Here is a 23,816-nt window from a genome sequence, read left to right as displayed (position 1 = left end):
ACTCTTTCCAAGAAAGATGAGGAGTGGAATTCTAGTGAAATACGAAGTAATCAAAAATAAATAATGCAGTGATGATATGATACAGTGCAGTCACTGGGCATTAAAATGGAGACAGAAGAGAAGAGCATAAATTTTTTTAGGTAGCAGTAGAAAAATGAGAAACATAATGGCTGATGCTGCTCATCTGTGGGAAGTCTGTAGTGTAATACATACTTTGCTCTAAAACTACTCTCCTAATCTCTTTACCTCCTCAGAAAAGGGAACAAAAAGAAAGAGAAGAATTAGCAGCACCTAATTACTTCAGCAATTGTTAGGCATATTGCAATATACATAATAGATGAGATATTATTAATATAAAGCTATTCCATTGAGATGCTCTGGATAATATAAACCAGAAGTACTCTTAAAAAAATAATTCCTTCTCATGCAGCATTTCAAATATTTCTATGTACTTCAACTTTTTATTACTTTTTAAATGAGAAGCATATTCTCTGGCTTCAGATTCTCAACTCTGAATCATACATTATTTCCAGGTCGGTGTATCAGTGACATAGTTCCTATTTTATGGGCCAAGACTTCCCCTGTTGAGGTCAAAGGCTATATTCCCCTTGACTTTGATGAAGTTATATTGCCAAGACATTTATCCACACAATGTGTGGTAGGATACTATTAAAGAAAATAATATTTAAGAAAAAAAATATGCACCCTGGAAGAAATACAGTTCCATGTAGAAGGAAATGTCTAGGAACATTGAACTGTTTTGTAAGAGTTGAGGTGCATTACAGCAGTCTTAATGGCATCAGAAAATTTGGTGGTCAAGAATGTGGTACTTATACAGCTGGAAAGTGAGTGGGCAGTACATTATGCAAATAAGACAGATAATGCAGAGTAACTCCACTTGTGTTAAGATGTTTTGAGAGCTTTGAAACAAGATCTTTCTAAATATCTTTTTGTTCTGGACTGGAGAACATTCTCCTTTTCACCACCTTCACAGCTGAGGAATCGAGACCTGTATAGCACATTTATCTTATGCTTGCAATTCAAAGTAAATTGCTGCTGCAAAACCTTTTAGCATGGCAGTTATATTTCACTTTACTGACAGAGAAAAGGCGTCGTGTGAAACCTTTTTTGGGAAGCCACACTTCCTCCCTTCCTGTCTGTTTAGATATGGAAACTTCATGAGATTTTTTCTTTTGTTCACTGAAGGTTCTTGCTCATAGATGCCCTAACTGCATTTATTTCTGTTTGGTTGTACAAGAAAAATAAATCCAACTGCACCAAGACAAGTCAGGTGTCCTCCTTCAGAGTTAAAGGATTTGGGTGTCTTCCTTGATCCACTAAATTTGGTAGAAGCTTTTATGACTTTGCAGCCATTTGCTTGGTTCAGTGATGATGACAAATTAGAAGATATTCCTAATGATTTTCTCAGATTGCCAGAGACGCATTCCGAACTCTGCCACATTCGATTTGACAAGAAGTATTTGGTACAGCTACTCTTTTAGCTACATCTGAGTGGTCCTGGCCTATTTGTCCCCCAGATTTTTTCCCCTCTATAAGCATAAATAATATCTAATGTTTCATGCCACCTTAAAAGGAGCAGCCAGGGGAGGGAGGGAAGGGTGCTCCTTCCTCCTGGGGCCAGAGCACTCAGGTGCAGGGCAGGGCAGGGCAAGCAGAGCCAGGCATTTGGTAGCAGAGAGAAAACTCCCCATGAACCGATGGGTCTGAGCCCATCCAGCCACCACGAGACTGAAACCAGGCTCAGGAAAAAGGCTCCGTCTCCCTCACATGTCCCTTACAGGGGCTTGTCCTCACCCAAAGACACCCTCATTCTTCCTTTAATAATTAATGCTCACTAGCACTGAATCCACACACTCCTGTCCTCTGGGAAGAGGTGCCTCTGCACGCCTGCTTTCACAAGCCTACCAAATATTTCCACCAGCTTGTTGCAACAGAGAGGTTTTTTTCCCTTCTCAGGATGTCAGCTTTGGTAAACACTCACATAGAGCAAGGAAGCCCACAGACTTTTGTGTGTCCAAGACACATCCCTCTTAGTTCCCAACAACAGCACCGGGAAGAAAAAGTGGTTTAGAATACAAAGTTGGCTACAAGCACACATACCACCATGAGGTCCTCAAAAAACAAATAAAATCATGACATAGCTGCACATGCAAATTGCAGGAGAATATCATGAGGTTGATTCCTGGCTACCATGGGCTTTAAGAAATGGAGTTTCAGGAATCGAACTGCCTCTAGTACAGTTGAACTCTCGAACCAGCCCTTGGGATCACAGAACAGCACAGCAGACTCAAAGAGATGTAAGACTAGCACTACACTGCAGATAATAAGCTACCTGCCATATAGCTGGAACAAGGATAAAGAGGAAAGTTGAGGTTTCACGTAACCGTACAGGATTTACCAGGTTGATCTGCAAGTATATTGGGACTGGATCATCAGCTGTACTGATTGACCCTTTTCACTGAAGATAAAAGCATTGTATTGTACAGCAACTGAATACATAGACCTGCCGAGTACTAGTTGACACATTACTTGCGCTGACACTGTGTTTGATGTTGTGGTGAAGAATGCTTCAACAACTACATTTGTCTAGTCGCCGAGCGGCGGTGACACGTAGACATGCCAGCACAGCACCCTGCCAGACCAACCCATGCTAGCTCTACTTCTGTCTGCATAGAAACACATCTTGCTTTAGCACTGAATTTTTACTTCTGATAAATCACCTCATTCTGCTCTAATAGTCAGTTATAATTAACTACTAAAAATGCATATGTATCACAGGAAGAGATGGACAAACTAAGAAAAACAAGAAGCTTCTGCCACACTAAAGAATAACTGCACACAACTCTACAAACAGGCTAGCTTTTACTTACAGTGCTAGTAAGAAAAATGAGTTTATCTGCTTTAGTGGTGAAGTGTATTTTTTCACTTCTTTCATCTATAGATTCCTCTCATTGACTTTTTCTCAGCCTGTAAAGGCCAAACAGGAATGATGTGGTGGATTGTAACAGAGGCACTTTTTCATGTCAGCCAGATTAGAGTTAAATCCCCATTGCATTTGGGAAGAAATTTGATAGAGAACGTGCACCTTAGAGGAAACCAGATGTGATTTCTAGCAGCCAGTTTTGATGCAACAATCCGAGTTTCTTGCCACACCTGTTTTCTTAACACCAGGCAGTAAGATAGAAAGGGAAAATCTTGGAGAGAAAACCACAGACGGATGTGTGCAGCTGATTCGCATACTCCAATTGCTATGACAGGGAGAGAGCTGATGACTTCTTCCCCCCTCCTCACAGTTTGAAAGGAGATAATAGGACAAACGCTGTATTATTTTTAAGAGAAGATGTCAAGATGAAAAAACGAAAGTGTCAAAAAAGAGGCTGATATATGACATTACTTAAGGACTATTTTGTTGAGAAAAACTGACCAAATGATTTACAAAAGGCTTTTAACAGGGCAGTCTTTGGATTACAGCGAAGATGAAAAATAAATGAAAATCTATTTCAAGTTTACTTTAGCCTAGTCATTTGACAGATGAGGGCAAAACCTGGCAAGAACACAAGTTTTAATCTTCAGATGTAGTGACTTTATTTGCAGTTTTGCGGATTAGACGTTTTCTCTGTGCAAAATAAGGGCTATCCATTTTCAGACGTTTCCTGTTGAAAGTACTTTTTCTATCTGAAACTCCCATGAGAAGCACATGAGTAAAAAGACCAATGCTTCTGCTTAGGGCACAAATACCACAAACAGAGATTGTCCTGACTCTGTTGCAGCCAGCATGTCCACCACCACCTTCTTTTCCCATCCTAATTCTTCTTTCAAGCCTCCCTCTTGAAACACATCCCTCCTAATTAATTACTGGATTAACTAGCCTAGTATCAAGATGGCTCATGGCTGGAGGTGGATCTTGGAGCATGGACTTGTTCTCAGTATGCACAGCCTGGCACATTTCTGCCTGGCCAGATGGGTCCCCCATCTGCTCTTATTTGAAAGAGAACTTCCTGGAATTAGGGTTTTCCTCTTAACCTTTGTTTGTATGATTCCTTTGCTTCCTATTCTTAGGAGTATTTTTTCCTCCTTTTCACCAAAATCACCTGAGATACATCAGATTTAAATACCAAAGAGAGAATAGTTTTAGGGCACATGTGGCTTTAAATTAGCACAGCTCTGCACAAAGACTACTAAACTGGAGCTGCATCAGCACAGCAAAAGGCTACTTTTGGGTTGAGTAGTCATACAGCAGAAATTATTTCCAGAGTTTAGGCTACAGAGAGCCTAGCAATATCAAACCAAACTGCCAGGCGTCAAAGGTAGCTTGAGCAAACATCAGAAAGCTATTACGGTGTGCTATAGTATTTTTCAGTACAGAATTTATACATCAAAAGCAGCAGTTGATCTTTTTGAGACTAGTTAAAAAAAAAAATCAAGATGGAAAACAGAGAGCTGATATCTAATTCTATGAAAATCTGCCACAGTTCTATATTTATTATAAGCCTATCACAGCACATCCTGCTCAAAGACATACAGAAAATGTGTTGCTAACTACCAGGGAATTATTGATTTTTTAATTTTATCCCCTCACAGTGCTATTGCTTGGTGGTGGTAGAACCGATAACTTGGAAGGGGAGTGGGTGGGAGGGGGGTAAAATCAATGTTACCATTATCAACTGCTGACTACAGTTTACAGCAGCAATAATCACCTTTAAAATAGCCTGCAGAAGTACGAGTTGTCATCTACATAAGGTATTACGGTTTTGTTCAAGTCGTTAATCAAAACATTAAATACTATCAGCATTTATTTTGTTATGGTTAAATTATGTTTTAGTGACCATCAGTATTATCTAAGCTTCTAGGTGCTGTTTGGCTGAGAATTGCCGTGTTTGCTGTTGGCATTATCTTTTCATTGCTGATAAGAGCGATTCGTTCCCCTCATTAGAGCAACTAATTTTTTCACATCCCGTGCTGCTTCATTCCTTTTATTTTAGTTCAATATTTAGAAGTGTTCCCAGTCAAAGGTCTGCACTTCCTCCAGTAATGCCCTAAGTTACATCATAGCATTTGTCACCAGTTTCCCCCCACACCTTCTTCCCAGAGGAGTAGGTCCTGCAGAGAAATCCTTTCTCTCCATACAGTTTTCTGAGATTTTTTTTTTTTTTAAATGTTGGACTGGGAAAGCATAGTTCCAAGATGCTTCCTAGTTCTTAGGCTACCTTAGGATGGTCTTCAGCAGAGCTGCATCTCCAGAGCACAGAGCATCTCTGCCCTTTCAGAATAAAGCTTTACTGTGCCAGAACAGAAATGTCACTGGTTACATCTACCTTAACATTTTGATTTGGCACAATAGTAGGATTGTTAGGCACTTTACCTTATTTTCTCCACACTAGATAATTCACAGACCAATTCTGGCAGTCACAAACTAGATGAATTTCAGAGAAAACTACCTGCACGTTCTGCATGAGCTGTGCAGAAAATGCAAGTAGCACCTAATGAAGGAGCAGGAATCCAAACCAGTGGCTGACCTTCTGGACAGCTTTGCGCAACATGCACAGGGACATTTTGCCTGAGGGAACAGAGTAAGTCTAGTCCAAAATAAAAGTCAAATGTCTACAATATAGATGTAGAGGCTGCACAATTAGCTTCTCCAATCTGTTGGTCCACTCTCTATATATCTAATTATTTGCAAACATGGATGTAACCAGTCAGAGCTTTAGGTCTTCCTCTGTAGGCTTTGGGGAAAGCACGTGCAGAGTTAATTTGATTCACAAGTCTGCAGCATCTTGGAGATTCTTTAAGGTTTTAACTTCTTTTCAAAGCTTTTTCTGAAGGGCACAGACATGCAGCCCATGAGTGCACAATACATACAGAAATTACAACTACTGGTCTTCTAAAATGCACTGGGTGTTTCTATAAATGTAAATTTGTAACCGAATGTGTTTACATATATATTTATGTCATAGTTTCAAGACTATTAATAAACTTCAACAGAATTGATTATGAAGAGGGTTAGTTCTATGGCTATTAGGAGACAAATCACAAGAGCTGTAGCTTTTCATTTTAATATGATATTCAAAACTTTCAATAAGGAAACCAAAACCAGTTTGCAAGTTTTCTTTTTAATAGAATATAGTGTTAATCTCTTTGCTGATGTCATAAACTGCCATTGAATACTTTATAAAAACATTATGTAATTATATATATATTCAACTTTGCATCCTAGAGCACACTGTATGTACCTCTTCTCCAAACACTGAGAGAAGTGCTGACCAGAGAAGCCAGCCACTTGTTGGAGATCTCATGAGTGGAACTAGTTAGATGTACCAAGAGCTGTCACTCTTGCCTTCCCCTGCTCACATTAGAAGGCTACCCTGCCTGCCAACATAACTGCTTAGCTCATGCTATTTTTACCCTTTCATCTTTCTCCAATATTGACTTAAAACCTGTAATTTTTACACCTGGAATTGCATCTGTTAAAGCTAAGGGTTTAAGAAACATGCCAAGGTCCACCCACATAGAACCTATCACTTGTACAAAAAATTATTGCAAAATCTACCAAGTTGACATTAAAATACACTCTAGGTACACAGTTTCCACAGGTACATGTGTCAGACAACTGCCACTCATGTTTGTGGAGCTAGGGCTTAACAGGAAGTTGTACTGTAGCATTTTTGCTTATGTTATCTACAAGATAAAGGCAATACAGAATTTTACCACAGGAACTTTTTTCTAGAACAATACACAAAACCCTAATGAAACTGCATTTACGATGTAACCCCAGCATAAATTTTAATAATGCTTGTTCGTATATCACAGCTGTCAAGAGAGAAAGTGAGAGTTCTTATTACATTTGAGACTTAGCGTTGAGTTATACGGAATAACTGTATACAGTAGGTGTCTTAGTCACAGTTTGATTATCAGTAGCTTTTAGTGATTTAAGAAATAGAAATCTAAAACATGTCTCTTATCTTTTAAAGGAGCATTATTCTGAACCCAGCTTATTTCCGGAATCACCTGCGCCAAGCTGCTGTGTTTAGGTACCTGGAGAGATACTCTGAAGCTGCAAGGTACTTCACTACTCATGGGTTTCTAATGCTTTCTCTACCTCTCTTTCATTCCAGCTCTCAGTAGTAAGGATATCATCTTATATCCAGTCTTTTCCAAAATCAGTGGGAGCTTTGTGTATATGATCTCGCACGCAGCAGATCTCCAATCCTCCCGGTTGGCATAACATGAATAATCCCAATTATGTCCCTAGTTGCAGTTAGGCTAATGAATGTAGGAGCATTTCCTCGTTCTTGGGCACAGGGGTGAACCCTGATCAGGTCCCAGGGCTGTGCTGGGGCAAAAGCTACACGCACACAAGCATCTTCTGCTCCCTGGTTTCCCCATAACCCTGGGCAGAAGCTCTGGTGTGCTCAAAGTGGTTTGAAGAAAAAAAAGAAAAAAGAAAAGAAACGAACGAAGAAAAAAATAACCAAGATCTCAGGGTACACTGTGATATGCTGCAAAATTTAGCCTATGTGCAGCTGATGAGATGGCTGGTGTGAACGGGAACTGCTGGCAGGAGGAAAGCCTGCAAGAGGAAGCTCTGCTTGTATGCTTGCATTAAACGCTGCCAAAATGTAAAAGTTTCAACATACAGCAGAAGTTTTTAATCACTTCACATGCTTAAACAAAAGAAATGCTATGATGACTTGGTACGTATCACCATTACTACTAACATTAGACATTTACAGAGGACTGTTTGGCTGAAGACCACAAGGTATATCACAAAATATTTCACAAGTCATTAGCTAACTAATGGCAGAACAGTCAGGACGAATTAGGCAAGAGACGGAAAGGGTCACTTTGCTCATCATTTAAGATGGATGTTAGTGGTAGAGCTCAGAAGCTATTAAAATCACAGCAAAACAGTTTGCACAGGGACTGGAAGAAGACTTTATCCGAGCAAAGTTGCAGAGAGGACTGGGGAACATGAACTTCAATTTATTTGTGCTGGACTTCAGGCAAGAACTCTAGGACAAGCACTTTTCCTTCTGCAGGAATTGAGATGATGTCAAAGTAATCTCAACTAGCTTTCAGACATCAGGACAGGGAGAATCAGCTCTCCAAGGCAAAAAAACCAGTTTTTCCAAGTTTTTTTAGAAATGTGCTTTCAGAGAAAGCTGGAATATTTAACTTGACCATAACCCCACCCACCCATTTTTGGGTTTTTTGTTGTTGTTGTTTTGGGGTTTGTGTTTTTTTTGGAAACACAGCTCACTTTTCAAACAAAGGTGTTTCAAACTAAGTAAATCTTTTTGCTGAAAAACAATGAAGCCTTGAGATAGAAAAGGAGATCTGGGAACTATCTCACTGATAACAGTCTCTTCTTCCTAAAATCTTGTTGAGAGTGTTGATTCAGAGGTAAGTTGTCATCTACTGAATCATCAACAGTTGAGGTCCACTGACCAGCCAGACATTTTAGAGCTGCGTTAGGAGAGTATGTTGCTTTGTGACAGGATGGGAATCCTTCCCAGGATAGAATCATAGAATGATAGAAGGATACATTCAAAGCCCCAAATTCACTAATATCCTAACAGGTGAAGCAATACAGGGGGAATTGTTTGGGATGCTGGGACAAGGCAGTCTTTCCCCTTGAAGTCAGATTGAAGATTTCTTTAGAACAACAATAATAAAAGATTAAAAAAATGTGCTTTCAGAAACTGAGCTTTCCTATCCAGCAATACATACAAGAGCTGATATTTGAGAAGACAGTACGAACCAAGGTGTTCATAAATACGATTAAAAAAAAAAGCTGGTGTTACTGCAGATAAGTAATCAGTAAGTTTACAACATCAGCAAGCAAGAGGGAACTGTGTCAGCCTTTTTTCCCCACATTGCGTAGCTTTCAAGAAACTAGATGATTTTAAATGAGATTATGTATTTTGTAAAGGAGAGGAACATTCTGACAGACTGAATCCAGAGTGGTTCCAAAAGCAGTGACTATAGCAGTATTCAGAGTTTAGCCTAGTTTAACATAGTGTTATAGCAACTGTGCAGAGCTGCTTCTGCAGATTGTGTTAAACTAAGCTTAGCACTACTTCTGTCATCTCACTGGAGTCGCTGGTCTTTCTCGAGCCCTACTAATGGTGCGGAATGTACTCTGCTTGTTACAGACCAACCGTGGCATACAGTTGCAGTTTCTGGAAATACAAGTTTGGCTTTTCTTAGCATAAGCTGTCATTTATTTCTGCAAGCTTTTTGCACAAGAACAAGGTCACTGCATTCCTTGTTCTGCTTTTGAGGATCCCTCGCCTTCCCACACCCCCCCATATGAGTTTTTAAGTTATTGCATAGCCCATGAAATACACACGGAACACTGTATGGGTACCCAAACAGGAGTGGCTGGTTGTGAACAGTACTGCTTGGTACACGCAGCATGGATGATGATGTTCAACTCAGTTTACCTATCAGGCTGAGATCCCCTGACCTTCTGTCTCTGAGGAGGTACCAGATCAAATTCTTCAGTTCAAAGTCATAGGTTAGAGTGGAGTCAACTGTAATTTAAGCATCTCTAAGTTCCTCTGTACAATTTTATCTAGTACATCTCAGTATCAGGAGAATAAGCATAAGAAACAGTCTAAAAACAAGGACATCTGAATTAATGTAAGGAGTTTGATATGCCCATATCTGCATCAGTTCTGAATTTTGTCAGCTGCACAGCGATTCCTTTGGGATAGCACTGTGATAGGATGCCACCATGTAGAGTGCAGCCTAAGGCTATTTGGCATTGTAAAGCAATCCTGGAAACACCACTGTGGGGTCACAGCATCTGCAAATGATGAATTCCAAAGTGCTGCAACTGCTTTCACTAGGATGTCAGCTAGTAAATATATTTCTCCTCTATTGGTATCTCTGATGTTAGAAGACTGCTCTTGACAAACACAGTAAAGATTTAAACCTCAGAAGGAAGAAAACCTATTTCAGTTGAAAGACCATCTTGGCTCCGCACAAATGGGCATAAATGCGTTTTATATAAATTTAGTCTGGAAGTTACCAGGAAGTTCTAGACATTAGAAGATGTTTAGGCTAAGGATCAGCATTCAATAGCAGCTCCTGGAATTACCCTGCCAAATGACACATGGTCACAGATGATCAGCAGATGACTCCATAACCAGAATGGAAAGTTCAGGAAAGGGTCCTGGGCTCACTTCCACCGCAAAACTGAGAAACTGCTCTTGGAGAAGGCCAGGGAGAACTCCACCTTCCTGGCAATATAAGGACTGCTACCTTAAGGAAGGATGAGATGCAAGGGGATGTGTCAGCTGAAGAACTTCAGAGGTCTATACTGCCTCCGGACAGAGCAAACAAACCACCAGCCCCTGCTTTCAAGGACAAGAGTGATAGAAAGGGAGCATGTACTACCCAAGGGTGAGCCTCAAAACTCCTGAGGAAAGAGTTATCAGAGCCTACATGTCCTCCAAGTCACCAAGCCCGCAGGCTGTGACCCCACAGCCGCCTGCTACGCATCCGCAGGAGAAGGTCTAACCAGGCGAGCAATAAGGCATGAAAGCAATTTTTCTTCTTTACTCAAATAGTGCAAGCTATTGCTGACACTGAATAGCCCTGAATCAGTAGGAAGGTGAAAAATTGTAACTTACGGAAAAATAGGGCCACCTGTTTGCTTTGAAACTGGAGTTTAAAGTACAGAAGGGATTTTGTCCCTTTTTCTCATTAAGTTATACAGCTCTCATCATTTTTTGCTAATCAAAATGCTGTGCTGATTTAACAGTGTCACTGTGTTCTGTGAAAAGCTTAAGATAGCTCTTTTATCACCAGCTAGAACACTACTGACTTGAAATTAGTTGTATACATGTAGGGGAAAACAGACTGTCTGTCCCTCTGCCAGAACAAACAACTCATATTCATCTGACTGCATAGAGTAGGGGTAAGCAATCCTTAAGGAGGAAGGAGCTTTAGGATCTTAATAGCTGTGGTATGGCTGACTCAGCTTTTTGACACTCCTATTAAAAATACAGATAATCCCATCAGCTGAAAAGCAAACTAGGTCTGCAAGTAGTAAACCTCAGCCCTCTAAGTTCAGGTCAGTATCCCCTTTTAGTCAGGCTTGAAAATGTAGTGTCAGAAAGCCAGGTGAATAATTTGGGGTAGTTTGTATGCCTGGTTTTGTTTTACAAAGCATACAACTGTACTAAGGAAAGACACATAAATAATTGGGGTTGTGGATGCAAGCTCAAGGAGCTGCCAGCTGTCTCTTGCACACACCAGCTACCTGCCTTTTCCCTTGGAAAAACAGGGCAGTTTAGATTCTCTCTCTACCCTAATTGTTTCAGTTTTCCTATGCAAAAATGAACAAGAAATCCAGTTCTTAAGAAAGACAAAAAAATCTGTCGTCATAGCAACGGACACCTCTCCCACCCAACCCATCAACACTGAGAGTCCCTTGGGGGCTCCGCAGTTCCCCAACACAGAGTGAGCTCTTGCAGAGACGGAGGGTTATTTTTACACCATTATTTTGGGAACTGTCAGTGGTCTGAGTGCAGTACCAGGTAGCACAGTGGGTGCCTCACAGCCAGAGGCCCTGACCCATGCCACTGCGGTTTGGCATCAGGGCTGCTCCAGTGGGGAGCGGCAACCCACCCCCACCAGCAAGCACATGGCATGGGGAGGACACAGTGCCCAGGACCATGAAAGAAAATGGATGTTTTGCCCATGCACACAAAGGGATCCAAAAGCTTCTGCTGGTTATGTGACCCCCATCCTCCCTGTAACAGAATTAATGGAGCACTTCATAAATCAGATTTAGGAAAGCAGCTCTGACAACTGCTGGGATCAGTCAAAGCCCCAAGGCAAGTCCACGTGTCCTATTATTTAATTTGACACCAACATACGATGTTGGTCAGCGTCTACACTTACTGGCCATGATTTCTGCACCACACACATTATTCTTGATCACTTGAAATTGTCCAAGTGTCAACCAACAGCTTGCTCTGACAGGGTCACATCAGAGGCAAGAGGCAGCCTTCAAAAACTAGTTTTTCCACACCCCTTGCCAGAAGTAAATCTGAACATTGACAATACAAGGTATGCCCATAACCCAGGGAGTACAGGGTACGAAGAGACACAAGAGAGCAGAGCAAGCACGGACAACATCCCTCTGAAAGTTCCCTTGCATCTCTGTCGTCAGGCAACTCATCCCAGTTAACCCACCCTTTCTCCAAACAGCTCAGCTGTGAAACCAACACAAGCATGGGGACCTCCCACAAATCCCAGGATCTGTACACCACATCCATTTTTACTACTGCTTGTTTCATACCAGATCACAGAGAGCCCACAGTCTTGCTGGGCTTAGCGACCTCTTTTGTTGAGCATCTCCTGTCATTTTAAAAGACTCGTCACTTCCCCTGCATTGCTCAGCTCGCATTTGTAACATTATTTCTATGTCCTTACATGGCACTTGAAATTAAATAAGAAACATTTGTTATGACTACATAGCAATCTCAATACGACGCAGAAAGTTGTTACCTGCATGCAACCATGGGACAGATAATAATAAATATAATAAACGTATTCTAAACACAGGTGCCATTTTCTCTGCAGGAAACTTATTTCTGCTTTCTAGCAACAGGCTAATGACCCAGAACCTGAGCAAAGACAACAAGCACACCCCATCACCAACTCAGAAGGGCTTGGCAAGAAGAAGGGTTTTACAGCAGCTTCCCAGTGCATTTAAGGTTCCCTGGTCATATGTTTAAAAGGAAATTTGAGCCAGTCCTCTAAAGGAATTAACCTCATCGAAGTGATATATATTAGATAACAGGGATTCTCACACCACTTTGGCCCATTTTGGAGCTAGGCTACACATAGGTAAATCCTGACATTAGTAATTTGATTCCTGCTTAACATTCTGGAGTTCTGTTTATCTCTCCTTATCTAATGGTTTCAAAGTATCTCCATAACCTTAAAGTAAGGAGTTTACCTTTAGTTAAGATGTATGGAGATATATAAACATTAACTGTTATTATTCTGCTCACTTTTCAAATTGGATAGTCACATTAAGATGACTACATCCAACTTCCTGCAGTTATAAACAGATTTGCCTCTTGTAATCTCAAAATAAAATAAGGAAGGTCATCCAGAAGAGAGCAATATTTTATTTGGCATCTCAATGCTGTTATACTAGAGTTCTCAGATACCTAGGTATCTGCATCAGAGCTGATCTAAATAGAAATACTGAAGTTCCTGTTAAACTGAAAAAAAAATAGAGGTGCACTTACCCTTTCCAAACAGTAGTTATGCTCAGGGCTACCACCCCCTGGCAGTGGCTGAGGCCTTCCATTAGTACCACTTACTGCAGATCCAGGTGAGATCACTTGAAGTAGGGAGCAAAGGTAATTTTCTGCCACTTATCAGCCACCTGATCTTAGCAGCAATTGGGGCTGAATGGCATAAAGGAGTGAATGTTACTCTAATGTGCATAGGCTGTGATTATTCCTTCGGTTCTGCCACCTGCAGAGCAATCCTCTTCCTCTCCCTTCAAGGCTTCTTCCCTTTCTGTGCAACTCAAGGGGAGCAGTCAAGGCCGAAGGAGCTGACCTTGAGTCTTGCCCTTATACTGTTTCTGGTATTTATAGTGGTAAATGAACACACAAGCATTTAGCAACGATGGTAATTTCTTGCCTTCTTTGGCAATCTAACCCTTTGTTGAATTCCAGAAAACTGCATGTTTCTTATACCTGTACCATGCATTTTCTTGACAGAGACTCGTGGCTGCTGCGAAGGATGTGGCTGTACGCTGTTAGCGCCAGCAGCTGTCATGCAGCAAAAGATACCTCTGACTCCTTTATTACAAGTGCTATGCGTGCCCAGAGATGGGCTGAGGGAGAGCGTTTAGGATCTGTGCTGTGCGCTTCGCTTGCACGTATAGAAATATATCTTATTATTCTGCACCACCAAGTGGCCAGATGGAGCAGATTTTGCAAGAAACCTTTTGGTCCAGGCTTAGCATATGAACCCAGAGTGTTTGGTTATGTTACGGAAGTTCATGTTGGCCCAAACTAGCAACTATGAAAAAAAATCCCATTTGAATATAATGCCTAATGGTTTGGAAAGAGGAAGTGTCACGTTTGCTCTGACATCCCCTACAGTGTGTTGTCAGAAAGACTTCTTTTCTCGGGTCAAACAGGGATCTTGGGTGGGCTGCACACCTGAAACTCAGGCATGTTTTAATATTTCAAATTAGTAACTCAAAACTGGCAGATAGCTTTGTAAATATGAGGCCAATATTTCTGTATATCACATGAAGTGGTTGTGTCAGAAGTAGGAAGAGAATGCACGTCTTTATTCTTTACCATTAGAATTTAATCCCAATATATTTTAAAAATTTAAAAATAAAACATGGCATTTCATCCAGAAAAATGCATAACATGGTCTAAACAGGAGATTTTTTCCCATTCTTTTGTACCTTATGTTCCTTGTGCACAGGAGGGTTCAAAGCTGACCTTTGAAGTAGTCACTCTAGAGGTACAAATCAGAGCGAGGTCAGCCACTGTCCAACATCACTTGTCCAAAGCCTCCCCGTGATGTAAGAGCTGATCCAAACTGACCTGTACCAAAGCCTCTTCCATCCAGCTCTTCACAAACTCCCATTTTCCTGGGACCTGTTATTGCAGGAGATAGGAAGAAGGAACCAGTCTGGCCCTTACATACTGCTGAAATGCTAATAGGGTTGTGTACACACTATCCTAAGTCCTATATAGTATAATATACTAAAATTATAAACTTCATATATCAGCCACATTGATAACATGATGAGAGATATAGATGTTAAGAGTTTGGTCACTGGCTGAAGATCTTCAGCAATAATTTCATAAATAGTATTTCTTTAACTAGGATTTTACTTAAGTCTTATTTCAGAGTGTCACAGGGGTAAGAGACTTTGCTAAGTCTCATACCACAGGTCTTTGTTACCTGGATTTTTACAGACCACATGGATAGGTACTCACAGGAACCCAGGTCACTGCTTTATGCCTTCACGTATTTCAGTGGGAGCCAGGCTTTTAACCTGCCTAGATATCTCAATCGGTCCTTTAGTTTCCAAATGTTTAGGTCCCTAAATATTTTTCAGTGCCCAGGCCTGTAACAATATTCAGACAGTCTAATTCCATTGTGTCCCTGTGTATGGAGGTGCAGTTTCCTATTGCATGTGTGACTCTAGTTCTGTGAATTGAGCCTTAGAGGCCATCAAAGAAAACTCTCTGCCTTAGGCACGTTTGGGGTTGGACAGAGGCCATCCACATAAAGCCTTGATGCCTGTGTTTCTTTTGAAAGAGGAATTTTTAAGTCCCTCATAAACCCCAAGGTTATAGTAGCAAGCATTGGTCCCGACCTCTGTGTGTTCCCTAATGGCTGAGGAACTGAGAAGTAAAACTGGGATGAAGGCACTCAAAAGGCTCGGATGGGTTTTGTGTATGTGCCTTGCCATTCCAGTTGTAATGCACAGCAGTACAGGCGGAACCTAGCAGGGATAAAAGCGGATGTTGAAAAACTAAACACGAATGCTGGAAGTGTAAGTGTGCTTCTGATTATTTAAAGAAGAACAAATTAAAAAGGAAGAATAAAGAGGAAAGGCACTTGTCTAGAGTGCAGCAATGCCTGGAGACCTCTGCCATGATCAGAGTGGCATTGTGCTGAGCATGCTGCGAGGAATTAGCAAAAGATTGCTCCAGGAGGACTTGCACACCAAATAAGTAAATCAGTCAAATATGATAGTCCGCATTTTACAGCAGATGCTGAGAAACAGAGATGAAGTGACTTGTCTGAGAATAGATTCCAGATTTGACTGCGGCTCTGCGCACATCTCCACCTTTGAAAGCAGTGCCACGCTGGGAGAAGAAAGCGTTGGCTACCACTGAGGAGTCGGAGGTCACAAATTGGATGCCGTGTTGTGCTGCCAGACGGACGGGTCCTCGCTTTGCCAGTCCGCAGCCTGCAGTAGGGATGGCAAAGCACGTGGCGGGTGTCTGTTCATCGGCTGATTGCGTTCAACCCGCGGCAGCACTCCCGCAGCGGCAGGGTGATGCTCGGGGTTAAGGATTTGCCAGCTTTAATCTCCGAAATGACAGCAGTTGCAAGGCGCTGTATCTATAGGATCCCAAATTGTAAATAACCGCTTGCAAATGTCCTTTGACACCGAAAAAGACAAGGCTTTACTGCTTGAGAATTGCTGTAAATTTAGATTGAAAGTCCCTTCTTTCCGACAAGGCGGCGGCAGCGGCAGGAAGCCACCACCGCTCACGTGCGCTGCTAGGGACTGCAGTGCCAGCGACTGCCATTGTCATGGCAGCTGGAAGCTTTGTAGACCACCTCTAGTAGACCAGAGGTACAGAATGGCGTGACAGATTTGTCTTCCTCCAGTTTTGTGCTGCGTGCTAATTTCCCTTCTACACCTCAGTACGCAGTGAATGTCTTTCCCTGAAACTGTCGTCGGCGCTGGGTCAAGCAGGCTGGATGCTGCTTGCTCACCTTCTCTGCTTCATCCGCAGGATCCATATGTCATTCCTGGGATTAAACCCTGGCACTGTCTGGAGTCAATGAGAGTTTTGCCAATGATTTTCAGGGCAATGAGGATTTCATCCTTTGTTCATCCTGTTCCGGCTGGGCTAACGATGTTCAATTAGAAACTGCTCTTTGTTCTAGTGCAGTCAAGAGGATTTTTGCCAATGATGTGAATGAGCATTGGATAAAGCTTATGGCTAAATCCAGTCCTTATGCAGAAATCCATGGATCCTACTGAATTGCTTTTCTCCCAGTGAAATTAATGGGAGCTGTATGAGAACATCTAAGGGAAGATTTAGTTCCTGTTTGTAACAATATGTTACCCCCTGATACTGGGCCTGCTTTGAAATGTTTATTGTTAAATCCATGTATTTTTGGTTATATCTCATTAAGAACATAATACAGCCTTGGAAAGTACATTCTGAAAGGGTATTACAACAGGATTGGGATTACTGTTTGTGAGACACTTTTAACTAGGGGGAAATTTCAAATTCAATTTACAGTAATGTCAAAGCACAATTAATATATAGGCAATGATAAGGGGAACATGCAGAAGTACACATTGATAGCACTACATCAACAAATAAACTTTTGGTGCTAGTAATTAGGTACACAAGATTATTATATGTTTAATTGACTAAAGTGACAATTTGGAATTACATCTAGTCGCATTTAATTGGATTTGGAATCTCTAGAGGAAAGGAAACGGAGAGCAGCGTGGAGAGGCAGCCATAAAAGCAAACTGATTTTCTAAAGTCTGTTAAGACTCTGCATTAATATCCATTGCACAGTGGTTTTTTTAATATCCCTCAGCCTAGAAAGAGTAATGCAATGATTGTCACAGACAGTGGGAGTATTAAAGCATACTCAATTAGATACCAAGATAGCTGATTACTTTTGGTTTGGGTGGGTTTTTTTAAGATATAGTTTAATCAAAGGTGAGCTGTGTCTGAGTTTGCCATAGACAAGTGATATTCCCAGACTGCCAAGCTACAGGGTGTTATACGTGTTCATGTTGTCCTAGAAGAAATGTACTTATGTATGAGAGATTTTACCCACAAACACTTTAAAGCAAAAAAAGAAGAAAAGCGAGACTAAAATATTGTATAGCAGTCATTAAATATTTGCTCAGAGTAAAATATGGAAAAAACTATTAAAAGAAAATGTAGGGATGTTTGCTTGCAGATGGTTTAGCTAACTAAAAAAAATGTTCATTAATGCTTGTCCTAGAGCTGGACAAAGACTGAGAGTTATGTGTAATCTTTTGATACAAACTGCATGTTACGGTCTTTTAATATTACCTCTTTTAAATACTGCTATATACATCCTTCTCTCCCTGTACACTCATTTATTCTGCTTTTGTCATCAGGAGCGCCATGATTGCTGACTATATCTACTGGCTGACAGGAGGAACTGAGCAGCATATAAGCAAGCTCATCAAACTGTATTGGCAGGTAATAATTGATAGCCCAATGAGGAAGGAGTTGCCCATCTCACTATTAAGACCAAAATGAAGGATTACTGCTTAAAAGACTGCCCACAAAGGTAGCTCTTGGGCACATCAATCAACAGGACACTATACAGTACTACCGTATTTATAATGAAGTAGATTTTCTTGGACTAATTTTAAGGGCAAAATTCAAGGTTGTTAACCCTTGGCTCATACTTCAATTTTATGGACTGCTATAAAATTTAGTTCTGGATACTGTATAGTCCCCTAAGCTATTTTTTGTGAAGTCTTGCTACCTTAGTGACACTTTCTTTCTGCAATTTGCATGATACTAATCCTCTGACACCTTTCCAAACTCTTCAACCGGAAGGGGAGGAAAAAATGACTGTAACAAATGGTCTCAGAGGAACCTAAAGTGCTCTGTGAAGGATGGCTAGGTAAGACCCCAGCCTACAAAGATTACTTATGTGGGGAGTAGACCATTGACTTCAATGAGACTCGTCTCTTGAGTGATACTTATTTGAGATGGCTGTTCAGCCACATCAGCAGAAATCTAACTTTAAGGGTACCCCCTTCTGCTCTGAGGAGAGCTCTCACACACTTGGAGGTGAATGCACACAAGATCCTTCGCTGGGAGAGGCTTATTGCTGCAGGATCTTATCAGTGCCCATGGTGTCCCAGCCTTCACAGCGCCACTTCAATGCAACCAAAATGCGTTTCCAAGGGACTGCGATGTTTGGGCCTCAGGTGGTAGAAGACCCTTCTGCCTCCCAGAGTGCATCTGGACCTCAGGTCCTTCTTGTCTGTACAAGGAATGTAATGATACCAGGAACGATATATGTCCCTTGTGATAAAATTTCAGAGGCTGATTCTGATCTCATTTATTTTGGGTTTATTCTGTGAGAATATCTGTGACATTGGTATTTTAAGTGAAGTGGTGAAAAATATGTCTGAGATAAGTCAGAGTAATAAAGATCAGAATCTGGTCTTCCACCTTCACTCACACGGTAAATTCTTCCTTTTTAAAACTATTATTAGTTGCTTTCTTATTGGTAAAATGGAATAAATCTCAGTCCTGGGAGCTGCTGAATTTCAGTACTGCTGTGAGTGCAAAGTGCATCTCATTCAGAGAATTACCCACTGGGCTAGTGTTTGCAGTGCCTGTGAACTTTCTTATATGCTTTCCAGCAGAGAATTTCTTCTGTACAGAGCAGTTTGATTTTTTTTCCCCACTGGGTCAGACTGGTTTAAAATCTCAAGTTCACAGACAGGTTTTATGAAGGGGTCATTTTTCGAGTGGAATGTCTTTTTTTGTCTCTTAACGCTGGCATCCATTGACTTCCCTTCTTGATGCCATGGACATGAAACTTCAAAGAATAAACCTTTAAAGGAGGAGCTGTCATAGCTGTCCTGTCCCCCAGGGGTTCAGACTGTCCTATGTAATAGGGCCAAAAAAGCAGCATGAAGGACAAGATTCATCATGATGTCTCCTCATAGAGTCTAAATCAGAAGCTGCGGTTGGGCTAAGGTGGGAATGAACCAGACCAGAAGTGGGGCTACTGAATCGCTTCCAGCCATTAGCATCGCCACGCAAAATTAGCATTGTTATACTAAATGATTTTGGCCATGGTGGGACTTCGGTTCACTACTGCTTCCATCCAGAGCTCACAGCTCATTTTTCTTCCTGGCACAGAGTTCATGCGTGGGCCTGCCTGGACCCCCATGGTACGAAAAAGCACCACCATGCTGCTCGTGCCCCATTCCCACTCTTTCTGTGCCTTTCACCTGAACCTGAGCTGCTGTCATCTTTGTCTGCAGAAGCTTTGAAACGTCAGTAGAGATCTAACCATTTGTTTGATCCCCCACCGTGCTCGATTTTCACTGGGAGACAGAGATTGCTCTGCAATTTTGTGCCTTTTGTGTGCATGCCTTAGCGTGGGCTAGGCTAAGGATTCAGCGGTATCTATATGCTGACACACACACAGTAGAGGCAGCTGGGTGCCCAGTACCGGTCCCACTCAAGTTAATAGCTAGCACTTAAGAAACGCTGTTCATGAAGATATATCCCCAGCAACAACCTTTTCCTTCCCGTGCTGATGAGTTCTGTGCGCTCGGCATCAGGGGTGACTTCAATGTCACCAGTGCGCACAGCAACAATTATGCAGTATGATGTAGCCTGTGACACTGCTCTGGGACTTTCCACCACAGAGAAACCAAGCAGAGGTAACAATCTTCTTTATTAATATTCTCTCCATTTCACAGTGTACAGCTGAAAATAACTTGTCACGACTATACATGCTCATGTGCCTTTGTAACCAAAGCAACAGCTATTGATGCACGCTTTTCTTGCTAACTACTCCTCTGCCCCAGAACTCACTAGCGTTGGCTCACAACCGTGAGGAACGTTTTCTGAGGAGGAAGGGAATAGGTGGTGAACAGGACAGTTTGTTTTCTAGTTTTGTGAAGAAAGATTTTGGGTTTAGATATGTCACACTCTGCTTTGATCAGTGGGTCATGTGTGTAATCTTCTGGTGTGTCATCGACTACTTCTGTTTCTTCTTTTCATGATTCTTTTAACTACTGGAAAAGGCTTTTCCTCCTCACAGTCTGTTTTCTACTTCTTTCATACCTTCAAAACGTTGTACAGACAACTCAAATCCTTCAGTTGACATCTTTACTGCAAAAAATTCAGGCCCTCAATTCACATCTGCAAAGCTCTTTATTATTTATCCTACTTCTAAATCACTGCTTTTTCTCTCCTGATCTATTCCTCATGCTCAGAGCAGTCTTTATCTTCTTGTATCTCCTTTGGTTTTCTTCTTCTGATTTGGTTTTATACTTTCCTTTGAACTTCATCTAGCCCTGACATCAACTGCCAGGAGTCCTCTTTCTTCCAAACCCTTCTTAAAACATCCCCAAATCGCCCCCCTCCCCTCATTATTACCTTTTAGATATTTGTATTCTTCAGCAGTGATCTGTTCTGTGTGATTGTGTACCTCCTCTCAGACACACTGCAAGGTTTGTAATGTCAAATTTTTAAGGCCAGATGGGCTCATAGTGACGAATTATCTGACTTCCTGCATAAAAACACCCCAGAATTTCGCTCCTACCTTCCTGCCTCAGTGTCAAAAGAGGCAAAGCAGAGACTTTATTGTGAGAAAGTTATCTAATCCCCATCTGAATAGTTTAGTAATAGAACATTTACCACAACCCACCTAAAAGATGATTTGTTGCATGGTTACCCCCTGTTTCTCCCTCAGTTTACAAACTGGGATCTTACTTGTCCAGTCCAAACTTCCAGCGATTTATATTATGCATTCATCTCTGAAAGCTTAAAAATCCTTTAGTACTTGTTATCTTCTCCCTGTATACATACCTATGGATCATGATCAAGGCAACTTTAAATATTCTTTTTGATTAGCTTTTTGATTAGCTTTCTTTGATTATCCCCTTTAAAGTAAATCATCTATTTCTGGATCTTCTGTACAGTGATATGTAATATCTAATGCCCTGTGTTGGTTTTGAATATTAATACCCACCTTCCATTCCACTCTGAGATAAAGGTATAATGCTGATGAGAGGTGAACAAGTAATTTGCAATGGATAATATCATTCAGTAAGCTGAGCCTTTTTCTCTGTTCAAATATTTCATTCCATGGATTGAAAATATACATTCCAAGTTAACATATAATCAACTGGATGGGCTTTTTTTCATAACCCACTACAGAATATGCACTGGATGATTTGTGTATTGGCTGTTAGATTAAAAATAGGTGAATTAAATAGAGTTCATCACAATAAATAATAATGTGAATGTTATTAAATGTATTATGGTAGATATCTTCAGGATGGCAGCAGCAACACAAAGTTTAAACTTACTTATTACTATAGCCAGATAAGGTCCCTGGCATTTATTGTCAGCAATGCAATTTCTCAGCTGGTAATAGCAAAACAAACAATAGACTTGAGATATTTCATCCCACAGAAAGAGTCCCTCTCCAAACCAACCAGTTTCACTCACATCTTATTAAACCCTTTCTGATGGCTAAAAATTGTGCAATATACTCTGGATGTTTCATTCCATCACACCCATACTGCAATGTCAAAAATGCCTAACATATTCAAACATGAACTTTGCAAGTATCTTGAAAGTCACAACCTGACCTCACCAACACCTGGCACAAACATCATAGTATAAAGTGCCTTTGTGATCTAATTTATAAACATCTCAGGCTTAACTCATTAGCACGCTACAAATTTAATTGCTGTTATTAATCCATTGTGCAAACCATGTGCTCTATTTTACACTGAAGGTCTAGTTCTAGCATCCATTATGCATTTATATCCAAAGTCAATCCCATCTAGCCAAACTCTTACACTAAGTGCCATTGCACCAGCAGCACATAGGTTGCAGAAACCAACAGAACCCCGGGAAGGCATTTCAAAGCTCATACATAGGTTCCTATCTGTATGCTGCCATAACTATCTATACCAAAATCCTTAATTGCATAACGTAGCCAATGTGTACTTGCTACAGCTCAAATGGAGACCTTTAATTTGCATTGGAACAAACTGGGCTTTTGCCTTAGTTCCAGGTCAACCCCAGTGTTTTGGCCAAGACTGCAGTCATCACAGAGCTGCTTTTAGCACATTGAAAACACTGGCTCTGTGGTTGCTGCACATGGAGCTCACAAACTTGTGTTTCTGAGCATATTTCTGTCAGCTAAGCTCAATGTCACAGAGAGCTTCCAGCAGCACATGCATTTGTTGACACGGAGGTTTGGGTATTCAGACATTTGTTTTGCTGTCTTGTTGCTGTTATGAACATCAGGTGCTTCCAGTTCAAAAATCTGGGCTGTAGCAACACACACATCACACAATAAAGCAAATGATAACCCAGCCCTGCAAGGTGGCTGAACACCTACAGCGCAGCGATGAATGCTGTCAACTCCTTTAGAGTTCAGCTTTATCTCACACCTTGCGGGGTGATGATCCAAGGCAAGAGAGTTAAAAGGAAAAAGCTCTTGGTAGCCAAAATCTGCTCTGCAGTCTCGGACAGCAACGAGGTCCGTCAGCGGTCTTGCATGCTCACACTTGACCCGCATCCTGCTACAGGGCATGAGGTTTCCAAGCTGGCAACAGCAGGGATGTTTTGCAATCCTCCTAATGGAATGACTGATAGGAGCTGACAGGCAGCCTCTCTGGGCAGCCTGGCCATCATATCACTGAGAAAATGTATTTCTCATTAATTCTTGAGGCTATTTTAGCAAATCATGCTGTGCCACAATTCAGGGAAGAAAAGTCCCTGCTTTAATCAAATCCAGGGGAAAATCCCATTGAGGTCAATGACTGTTGTGCGTACAGGCAAAACTAAGTGCCTAATATGCCTAAGTCTATATTGTCTCATAGCTCTGTGGAGCTTGTTGCTGCCTTAAGAATGAATTTTGAATTTTCTCATGTCAGAAAAGAGATAACATTTCTCTTATCCCCCTTCATAAAAACCAATGGGTATCTTCCCTCTTCTGGATCTATGGCCATTTTGAAGGACAACATTTACCTTGAAACACAGAGCTTTTCATTTTCTGGTGGAAAATTGGGATGTAATTGTTTTCCTCATCCTGCACATTAGAAGAACAAAAACATTTTGGCCCATAAGCAGGAAGATCAGTTCATTCTTAAGACACTGCACTGGTATCCAGACAATCTCAGTGCAGCTTCTGACCAGTTCATGGATTTCCTATGTTCTCAATGCATGATGGCTGAAGCAACTTGTTAAAATTAAAATTAACAT

General features: G+C 41.2%; 1 protein-coding gene across 1 annotated transcript in view; it reads left to right on the top strand.

Moving 5' to 3' along the window:
• SPATA16 (spermatogenesis associated 16) overlaps window positions 1–23,816 on the top strand; it is a 79,591-nt gene that overhangs the window by 19,742 nt on the left and 36,033 nt on the right. Inside the window, exons 3-4 of the mRNA XM_010160847.1 lie at window positions 6,990–7,079; window positions 17,945–18,029. Coding sequence (XP_010159149.1) covers window positions 6,990–7,079; window positions 17,945–18,029 — 175 coding nt within the window. The remainder of the gene's footprint in view (window positions 1–6,989; window positions 7,080–17,944; window positions 18,030–23,816) is intronic.

Source organism: Eurypyga helias, unplaced genomic scaffold (genome assembly GCF_000690775.1).
Source record: "Eurypyga helias isolate BGI_N326 unplaced genomic scaffold, ASM69077v1 scaffold33121, whole genome shotgun sequence".
Taxonomy (NCBI): Eukaryota; Metazoa; Chordata; class Aves; order Eurypygiformes; family Eurypygidae; genus Eurypyga; species Eurypyga helias.
Note: the sequence above shows the minus strand (reverse complement) of the source record. Positions and strands in the feature narration are given on the sequence as shown.